Raw genomic sequence first — 9,912 nt, 5'->3', positions numbered from 1 at the left:
ATTCAGGGAGAAATAACTTACAACCTAGACAGATGAACACCAGCAAGTTCCACCGGATGCTCTCCTCTCTGTAACCCGCCAGCAAGAGAGCATCCCCGGGCTCCTCCTTAGACCTCCTTCCACAGGTCACTTCCGTCCCTGGCTCCACCCCCAATGGGCGTGGTCAGTGCCATAGAAGGAGACAAAGTGAATATCCCATTACACTTATCCACTATCATGGAGTCCTCATCTAGTAGCTGATGGAAACAGAAGCAAACACCCACAACTAAACACTGAGCCTAACTGGAATCCAGAAGCAGAGAGGGAGGACAAGACCAGGCTGCAGAAACACATGGAGACAGCTGACCTGAACAAGGGGGAGCTAATGGACCCCCAGACTGATAGCTGGGAAGCCAGCATGGGACTGACTCAGACCCCCTGAACATGGGTCTCAGCTAGAAGGAAGGTCTGAGCTGTCTAAGGGACCTCAGACAGTAGAACCAGGATGTATTCCTGGTGCACAAAAGGACTTTGGGGTCATATTCCCCATGGAGGGATACTCCCTTAAACTAGAGACAGGAGAGAAGTCCTAGTCCCTTCTCCAAAAGACTCGACAGATTTAGATGACCCCTCCTGGAGGGAATCACCCTACATGTGGAGTGGGTGATGGAAGGGGAGAGTGGTCAGGGGGCATGAGAGGGAAGGAGGGAGGGAAGGAGGGAGGGGGAGGGAACTGGGATTGATATGTAAAATAAAAATTAAAAAAATAAATTAATATATCATGAAAAAAAAGCTAGCCTGGGCCACACGAGACCCTACCTCAACTCTGACCCCCTCCCCAAACCCTCCAAAAGAAAGAAATGCTGCTTGCTGTGGCTGCTGTTAGGGTAACATAAATCCATCCATCTGTATTCTGACAACTTTCACATTTCTCTCACAGGACTGCAGGTTGTTGAAGGATGGCGTAAGGTACTCAACACTAGACTAGGCTTAAAGGGTATGAAATGATGGAAAGATATGCCCTGGAGTGGGCAGCAGCCTTCAGAAGGAGGCAGGGATAGTACTGCCCGGGGTTATCGGTGAAGAACACCCTCAAGTGTGTGGCATTGTTCCATGAGCTGGGATCCCGGACTGAAAGGGAAAAGGGGAGAAAGACAACTGAACACCACCAGGTGTCTCTTTCAGCTTCATGATCCACCCGGTGTGAGCAAGCGGCCTTATGCTCCTGCTGCTCTAGCTCCCAGCCACTCCTGCCTCCATGCCTTCTCCTCCATGGACAGTAACCTCAAACTGTGAGCCCCAATAAACCCCTTCCTCCCTCAGGCCACTTGCCAGGTATGTGGTTACAACAAAGAGAAGAGAAACAAATACCTAGTGGTATCCTCCAGACACAGCTACTGTTGAAGCTAAAACCGGTAAGGACAATGGTGTGGACCGCCCCCAGCGTCACCCAGGTGTCATGGTCCCGTGACACACTCACAACTTCTGTGTGGGGGTCTTGGGAGACTCATTCGGTAAGGCATTTCTCAAGTCCTGTGAGATTTGCTTTAAAGGCAACAAGAATTTCCTCTTCCTGGTAAGCAAACATGCCACACCCTGCAGCAAAGTCTGTGTCACCATCCAGTGAGCCCAGAGCATGGGTACATTTCATTTTCCCCATAATTCACTGATAAAGCGGGGTGAATCTCTTCACCTTCTTCCTAGTTTTATTGACATGTGAGTATATATAACTGGCATTACTTAAGAAGAACGGCTCATCTGCTGGTCTTCTCCCTAGGTCCAGAGGCCAAGAAAATGACCTGAAGTTGAATAGGAGAAATTTGAGGTAGGCTAGTAGGAGAGCTGTTTTGGGGAGAATGCTCAGACAAAAAGTGGGAGGAGGAGTACGTCTTTCTTTGGGTCACCCTCGGAAGTTGTTTGAAAGAAAGGGACAATATAGCCTCAAATAGTATATGCTCTCTCTGTCTGTGACTCTCTCTCTCTCTCTCCCCCTCCCTCCCTCCTGTTCTCTTTCTTTCACCGTGACATCACAGCAGTCTTGGAAAACTTGGTAGTCAATGAAGACTTGCTGACAAGGTTCCACCTTGAGTGGCCGGTGCTAGCAAACACTAACAGTGACACCTGTGGGTTACCAGCACAGGGGGACATACATAAAACTCTGGCTGAGTTCTTCCCACAAGCCACACAGCAAAGAAGACTGTTGGCTTGTCCTTGATAGTTTATTTCTGGCCGTGACACCATGGCCTAAAATTTAGCTTTGAACTGTAAAAAGATTCCTCAGAAAACTGTCAAAACAGAATTGGAGTTTGGATCACCTGCTTCCTCCAGGTGTATGGGAAAAAAAAAGAAAGAAAGAAAGGATAATTTTAAGTTTAGAAAACACTGAGCTGTTTCTGAAATTCCTGCCAGGTTGTGTTTCTTACAGCCCAGGCTGTGGCGTCTCTGATCCAGGGTGAACCTGAAGTCCAGTCCTGAGCCCACTCTATCCTACTCCAGATCAGCTTCCCCTGGGCCCTCTCACTTGGCACAGTCTGACCTTCGAATGACCCAGTGTGGAGGCTGCTGAGGCAGCGGCCATGGTTCCTCTGTATGAGGACAACCAGGAGAACATTTGTCCCATCTGCCTGGATCCCCCGAAGGAGGCTGTGAGCACAGACTGCAAACACCTCTTCTGCCGAATGTGTCTGACCCAGCACATGGATAAGGCCTCGGTCTCTGGGGTCCTGAGCTGCCCAGTCTGCAGGAAGCCCTGCTCTGAGGGGGTCCTTGGAGCCAGTTACATCTGCTTCAGTCACCAGAAGAGGGTGTGCAGGTTCTGTGAGGCAAGCAGACATCTCCTGTGTGTGGAATGCCTCAAGTCCCCTGAACACCAGTCTCATACTGAGCTCTCCATTGAAAATGCCATCAGCCACTACAAGGTAAAGCTGTGTCACCCCCACCAGCCCCTGCCACCGGCTCCACGAGTCACTGCTTCTAAGCAGGGGCTTGGTAATTGATGCCCTCTTTGAGTTTTCTTAGTCATCCAACTTGGAGCCCTGGTCTTTGCTTTCTGTGTGCCTCACTGCTAATAGGATTTCCAGGTGGCTGTGTGTCTATCTAGGTGACCCTGCCACTCTGATAGCAAAGTCCCAGATTCTGTACTAGATAATGAGAACCACTTCTGGACTAAGATTATTCCCCAAGTTCCCTGGTGGATAGGTCTAGAACCTAGTCTAGACATGCAATCAAGATTTATCTGTGCTAACAGTTACCTTTCAAAGATTTGAAAATTTGTACGTGATGTCCCATCTCCCCCTTCCCTTCCTTTATTGATTATGATTATTGTTTCTTGATCTATTTAATATTTTTTCTAAAAATGCTTCACACTTTTGGTAACAAATTTAAGCACCACCTAAAGATTAAATAGCAAAATTAAAAATATTGCCTCTGGGATAGGAGATAGTTGGGGGGGGGTAAAAGAACTTGTCATCAAGCTTTATTCTGGGTTTAATCTCTGGAACTTACATGATAGAAGGAAGGAAATGAATTCTACAGACTGTCCACTTACCTCCACACAAGCTCCACAGTGTGTGCCCACTTCCAAATAGATGTAATGAAAATAATAAAGATTTTTTTTCCAGTCCTCATTCTCAGTCTTCAGCGGTAACCAGCATTAGATTTCTTTTAATCTACCTTTCCAGGAAAGCTGTGTGCTTGAATGTTCTCTTTAAAACACACACACACACACACACACACAGAGAGAGAGAGAGAGAGAGAGAGAGAGAGAGAGAGAGAGAGAGAGAGAGAGAGAGAATCAGAGACAGACACTAGAGATGTAGCCTGGCATAAATGAAGCCAGGGACTCAATCCCCAACGCTTCAAAGAAATAGAATGCATAGAGGACCCTATTCATTTATCTATTATTGTCTGTAAATATGATGTGGGGGAGGGTGCCACGGCATGCATGTGGAGGTCAGAAGACAACTTTGTGAAGTCAGTTCACCCCTTTACCATGCGGTCCATCAGTCCCGGTGGCAAGTGCCTTTACCCACACAGCCATCTTTCTGGCTCCCTCAATTTTTTACTGTATCTTGTTTTTATCCTCTAAAAAATATGTTTTGGACATTTTTCCCATCAGTACATCCAGTTCTCTTGTACATCTTTCAACAACTCCATTCTGTCCAATTCTATGAATAAATCAAAGTTGGGATACTGGGTTATTCATAGGTGATTGATTTTAGGTTACACCGGATGCTATGATGAATAACTATGAGCATGTATTTTGGAGAAGTTAAAATATCCAAGATATTTTGGTGAAAATAGAAGAGAGAAAGTTAATTTTAACCTTTTCAAATTACAGCAAATTGTTCCCCTACCATTTATTAAATGTCCCATGCAGATCCTGTCCTGTTCTATTAGTTTGAATGTTCCTGCCTGTGTGCCAGACCCCTCCTCTTCCTTCTCACCTCCCTCCTTCCTTTCCTCCTCCCCTCCCCTCCTCCCCCTCTCCGTTCCTCCTCTCCCACAGTACTAAGGATAGAGACTGAACCTAGGGTCTTGTACATGCAAGGCAATCTTGCTGTGATAAATATACAGTCTTCTTTTTACTTTTTAGTTTGAGACTTAATCTTACTTTTGGTTCCCATGCTGCAAGCCCCCAGAGTAACTAAGATTGTGGGCATATGCCACCAGACTCACCATGTTAAACCCTCTTAAGAATTGTACTTTTGTAATGTGGGCAGGTTTTGTTGTTTTTTTTCTTCTTCTTTTAGGCAGGTATTCTTTTTTCTTTTAAAATTTAATTTATTTTTATTATATGTGCATGATGAGTGTTTTACCTGCATGTATATATGTGCACCAACTGCATGGTATCAGAGGAGGCATAGACAGGTCATCAGATTCCCTGGAACTGGAGCTACAGGCAATTGGGAGCTGCCACGTGGTTTCAGGTCCTCTGTAGGAGCAGCCTGTGCTCTTAACCACTGAGCCACCTCTCCAGCCCTATTGTTTATGTTTCTTGAGACAGGATCGTACTCTGTAGTCCCAGTTAGTCTGTAATTGATGGCAATCCTCCTGCCTTAGCCCACTGAGTGCTGGGATTATAGATACCTGGCACCACACTTAGCTTTTCTTCCTTTGCTGTTTTCCCCCTGCCCAAAACTTCTTGCCAGGCTACATCTCCATCTTTCCAAACCTTAGGTCTTCCTTTTTAATTCTATTCTTTTCAAAGCTATTCTTTAAGAATAGTTCTAGGGTTTGAACTCAAGGCCTCACACATGCTAGGATGTGTTCTTCCCCTCGGCTATACCCTCCACTCCATCACTGGCATCTTCTTGCCAGTTGTTCCAAAGATGACACATCTGGGGATGTTAAATACTGCTGAGATTTTCTCATGATGCCATGCCCTTAAAATGAGTTCTAGCCATTTCAAAGTTTCCTGTGGAGCGGCCTCACTCATCCTATCCTGATGGCCTCACACTATCGTTACACCCTCACCCCTAGGATCCCACTCTCTAACCCCCCTTGCCCCTCTGCTTCTAGCATCATGAGCAAGTTGGCAGTCACTTGGCTTCCATCTATCTCTGTTCTCAGCCAGATCTGCATATTAATGCCATGAGTGAGAATTACTGTTGCTGGGCACATACAAAGGTTAAGAACCCAAAGCTTTAGGGATACCATGGTAGAAGCCAAAGCTGACTCCCCTCCCCTGACTGTCCTGTGCCTGCTTCCCTGTCAGGTCTTCCTATCAATAATGAATTTTCTTTCTCTTTTTTTTTCTTTGTGGTGCCGGGGTTTGAACCCAGGACCTCACACATGCCAGACAAATGCTCCGTCACTGAACTACTTCCTTAGCCCTGAAGGGAAAATTTTCAACGTCTTTCAGACAGTTGGCCTTCAAAGAACATTGTCATGATCTGCAATGACAAACGAGGGAGCCTAAATCAGAACCAAATGTAGAGAATGATTCAGAAAGCTTAAAGGGCAATGTTCTACTGAGTTCTGTACCTACTAAGTGCAGAGTCTACAGCAGAGGGGATGGGGCTTCCTGGCGCCATGAGTCAGGTGTGAGAAGACAGGTCTCCTCTTCTCCTCCATCCTTGAATGACTGACTCAGGTCTGTACTTTCTGTAAGGTGTCATACCAGGCATCGGGAGGAAGTACAAAGGTGATTCATGACTACTGACTTCAGGTCTATACTTAAGTAATAAGAGGAAGTATAGAAAATAAATAAGACTGTTTGTTCATTATAAGGAAAACAGTGAGTGTCTGCTGCACGTCTTCACGTCTGAACGTCTGCACGTATGTAAAAGAACTGATGACAAACTAAACCAGAGGGTGACTCTTAATGTGACCAAGTGACATCAAACCTGCACCAGGACAAAGCCTGGGTGCGGGGAGCAGATGGAGAGTCCAAGTCCAGAGATGTCCTGTACCATTTGGAGAATTTATAATCAGGGCTTGTTTTAAATTGCTATAATTAATTATTTTTTCATGTTAGCATACAATGTAATGGCTTAGGGCCAGTCCACACCTTTATCCCCAGCACTTGGAGGCAGAGGCAGGCTGATCTCTGAATCCCAGAACAGTTTGGTCTATGTAGTGAAACCCTGAGACAAAACAAAACAACAGCAGCAGCAACAACAACAAGGACATACACACACAATCACAAAGGGTTTGGCAATTTAGTGGTTAAAATGGATTGCTCTTTCAGAAGACATATGTTTGATTCTTAGCACCCACAACAGGTGGCTCACAACCACCTGTAACTCTATCTCCGTGCGATCTTGTGCCCTTTCTGGGCTCCTTGGGTACCCACACATGTGTACATATTTACACATAAACACACACTCATATGCATACTTAAAAATAAATATAAATCTTTAAATATGTTTATAAAGACAGAGGAGTCTGTCTTACTCCTTTTAAACATAGTAAATGATACACCTGCACTGTCCCAATCTTGTCTCATGCGTTTAGAATTATTGACATTATTTATATTTGCTTTCTTTTAAAAATTTTGTGTGTATGTGTGTATCCTTGGAAGTCAAAGAAGAGGAGGGTACTGGATTTCCTAAAACTAGAGCTACAGCAGTTGAGAGCTGCCCAGTGTGAGTACTGGGATCTGAACTTAGGTCTCCTGAAGGACAGCAACTGCTCTTCCCTCCCCCAAAATTCCCATTGTTTTGGTTTTTGAAACAGGGTCTCAATACATAGTCCTGCTGACCTGGAACTCACTGTGTAGACCAGGCTGGCCTCAAACTCAGATGTCCAGCTGTCTCTACCTCCTGACTGCTGAGGTTAAAGGTGAACAGGGTCATGCCTGATTCCTTGGGATATTGCCTCACCCTCCAGTCCGACAAAAGCTCTGTCTGTGTCTAGGAAAGACTCAACCGCAGAAGGAGGAAACTCAGAAAGGACCTGGGTGGCTTTCAACAGCTTAAGGCTCAGAAAGAGGAGATGCTGCAGGCTCTGCAGGTGAGTGTGAGTCCCAGGGATGATCTAGAGTCCTGAAGGACCTCTACTTTTGTTGCAGACAACTGTTTGTCCCTGGAGCAGCCTATTGTGGAACTATGGTCATGTGGGCTGAAAACCTAGGTTTTGGGCTTGGCTCTGAGATAGGTGAACAGAATGACTTGTGAATGTTTTTAAGGAAAAAAAATTCTCCTGAGTACATGGTGGGAATTAAAATAGATAGTTGAAAAATTACTACACATCTTGTCCTTGGCAATCACTTCTCTATCCCTCTCACTTGGGCAAGCTTTCTCCTCACAGAGTTAAAAGCTGACATCAAAAGAACATAGCTGAGTAGTGTGCATGCGTGCGCACCTGCGCATGCGTGTGTGTGTGTGTGTGTGTGTGTGTGTGTGTGTGTATGTGTGTGTGTGTTCCACTATGGCAGGACACAGTATCTGTAGATGTGCTTGGAATCATGAGGTAGGTAGGGAGGTGCTTTGTGCAGTACAGTCCTTCTGCAGTACAGTGGCTGGTGAGGCAAGACGTGAATGAAGAGGAGTGGAAGTCAGTAGTCCCCACTTAGAAGTACAGTACATAGAGGCAGAGGCTCTATCATCAAATCTTCTGTGATTTCAGGTGGATTGGGAGAGCCACGGGCTAAGAGATGAGCTGATGAACCAAGACCAAACCAAGGAACAGCTGAAGGCCCTACCTCAGAATTGGCTGGACCAGCAAGAGGACCTACCAGCAGAAGTGGCAGTAACACAGCTCAGCATCCTGGCTTCCGGCCTGGAAAGGATGGCCAAGGAACTGGATGCCAGCACTCTGAAGGTGTACTTCCTAAGGCACCCCTAAATTCAGGGAGATTCTTTGAATAGTAAACAGATCCCTCCTGAGAATTGTAAGGGGAGGTGTTCCTGGTGTGTGTGTGTGTGTGTGTGTGTGTGTTGAGTGTGGTGAGGGTGGTTTGTACAGGGTCACACGATACAACAGAATAAGGAGCAGGAGAAAGGTGCTATGCCCTCCAGCTCTCATGGTGGCAGCCAGAGTGGCCTTCAAGCAGGAACCAGGAAGTACATTCAGTGTCAACAACATAGTAACTGACTGATTGTCACCCTTTCTCTCCCAGGATGCCAGTGACTTACTGGACAGGTATGACTCCCTCTCCCTCTACCCCACACTTGAAGACATATGCAGACCCACATGACATAGATGTGTATATGGGCTAAATTTAAGTCAAGGTGACATACTTGGTACTTTCATACTACATGGGCAGTGGAAGATTCAATAGAATATGTATGAACTCATGAATGATTTCTTTGTTTTTAGGAGTGCACCACAGAAACTAGAAGGACTTCTTTCTCATCTTCCTGCAGCCAACCCAAACCCCAGTTAGTTCTCCTGGTGTGTTCTCACCCCCACAGTTCTCACCTGATACCCTAACCCCTGACACTTGGACACAGCCTCCTTCCTAAGCCACACACGAGCTTGTGGCTCCTTGTGGCCAGGCATTTCAGACCTCCATTACACCCAGGGCCATTTGTGCAGTCTCTATATTACCTGTAAATGGGTGGTAGCACCTACTGTCCATGGTCTTATGTGAGCATCAAGCATCTGGACAACACAGGTCACCAGTGTGAAGCCACCTCAGCATACGGAGCCAGACAGGTTTATTGGGGTAAAATTTCTTCTGACTCTGATAGAACCTTCTGTCTGCACTGCCCTCGTTGTTCATTCATTGTGACGGTTGCAAACAGACTCAAGGGAGATTTCCACAGTCCTCACCCTCATGAAACTTTGTCACCCGAGTGGGACAAAGTGGTGGTATCTGTGATGTGCTTCTCATCAAAGGAATACAGCAGAGGCGATGGAGGCCACTGAAATGACCATATCTCCTTCCACTGGACTGTTACTAATAGATGCATTCTAGAGACTCTTATTGATAAAGTTAGTGGTGCTAAGGGGAAAGATACATAGGCAGCTCTTAGTTTCTTAGAGAAGCCTAATCTTCCAGCTGACAGGAATCAGGGAGTCTCACGGCTGCAAGAGAATGAATTCTGTGGGCAAAGCTGGATATAAATCCTCTTTCTGGGAACTGGTAGTGCCTCAGCTTCTTAGCCTTGCCTCTGCCAAGTTTCCCTATGACCTGAAACTTGGTATAAGAATTTGTTTCTTCTTATTTCTGCATCTATTCTTATAATAAACTTTCCTATTTAAACTAACTGGGATGAGTCTCTCTTCTTTGCAATGAAAAGCTTTTACAAGGTCAGGGGTTAAACCTGTGGGTATCAGATAAAGTGTGTGACACTTCTCTGGGGTCTGGTAAAGAGCAATTGGGAGCCTGGAGCTCTTACATAGATGTAGTTAGTCTGTGAAAAGCAATGGAGTCTGACTCCAGAAAGAACAGACTGGAGGTTCATTGGTCATCTCACCCAGAGGTCATCAAATCTACCCCCTGTAAAAGGCAGTGAGTTTTACAGTGCCCTAGGAAGGGGCGTA

The 9,912-nt window shown here is 45.8% G+C and overlaps 1 protein-coding gene across 1 annotated transcript; it reads left to right on the top strand.

Annotated features, from left to right (window-relative positions):
* The first annotated feature begins 2,442 nt into the window (after positions 1-2,442).
* On the top strand, positions 2,443-8,957 carry Trim40 (tripartite motif containing 40). The gene is made up of 5 exons (XM_051187447.1): positions 2,443-2,897; positions 7,339-7,434; positions 8,050-8,244; positions 8,543-8,565; positions 8,743-8,957. The coding sequence occupies exons 1-5, from the start codon at positions 2,556-2,558 to the stop codon at positions 8,807-8,809; spliced, it is 723 nt and encodes a 240-aa protein (XP_051043404.1). The 5' UTR covers positions 2,443-2,555; the 3' UTR covers positions 8,810-8,957.
* The last annotated feature ends 955 nt before the right edge of the window (positions 8,958-9,912 follow it).

Source organism: Phodopus roborovskii, unplaced genomic scaffold (genome assembly GCF_943737965.1).
Source record: "Phodopus roborovskii unplaced genomic scaffold, PHOROB, whole genome shotgun sequence".
Taxonomy (NCBI): domain Eukaryota; kingdom Metazoa; phylum Chordata; class Mammalia; order Rodentia; family Cricetidae; genus Phodopus; species Phodopus roborovskii.
Note: the sequence above shows the minus strand (reverse complement) of the source record. Positions and strands in the feature narration are given on the sequence as shown.

What these genes read in the sequence shown, in the direction of transcription:
- Trim40 (XM_051187447.1), top strand. Translation starts at nt 2,556, where the DNA reads ATGGTTCCTCTGTATGAGGACAACCAGGAGAACATTTGTCCCATCTGC. An exon ending in AGATGCTGCAGGCTCTGCAG is followed by an intron (nt 7,435 to 8,049) that starts GTGAGTGTGAGT and finishes CTGTGATTTCAG; the next exon opens with GTGGATTGGGAGAGCCACGG. An exon ending in TGGATGCCAGCACTCTGAAG is followed by an intron (nt 8,245 to 8,542) that starts GTGTACTTCCTA and finishes TTTCTCTCCCAG; the next exon opens with GATGCCAGTGACTTACTGGA.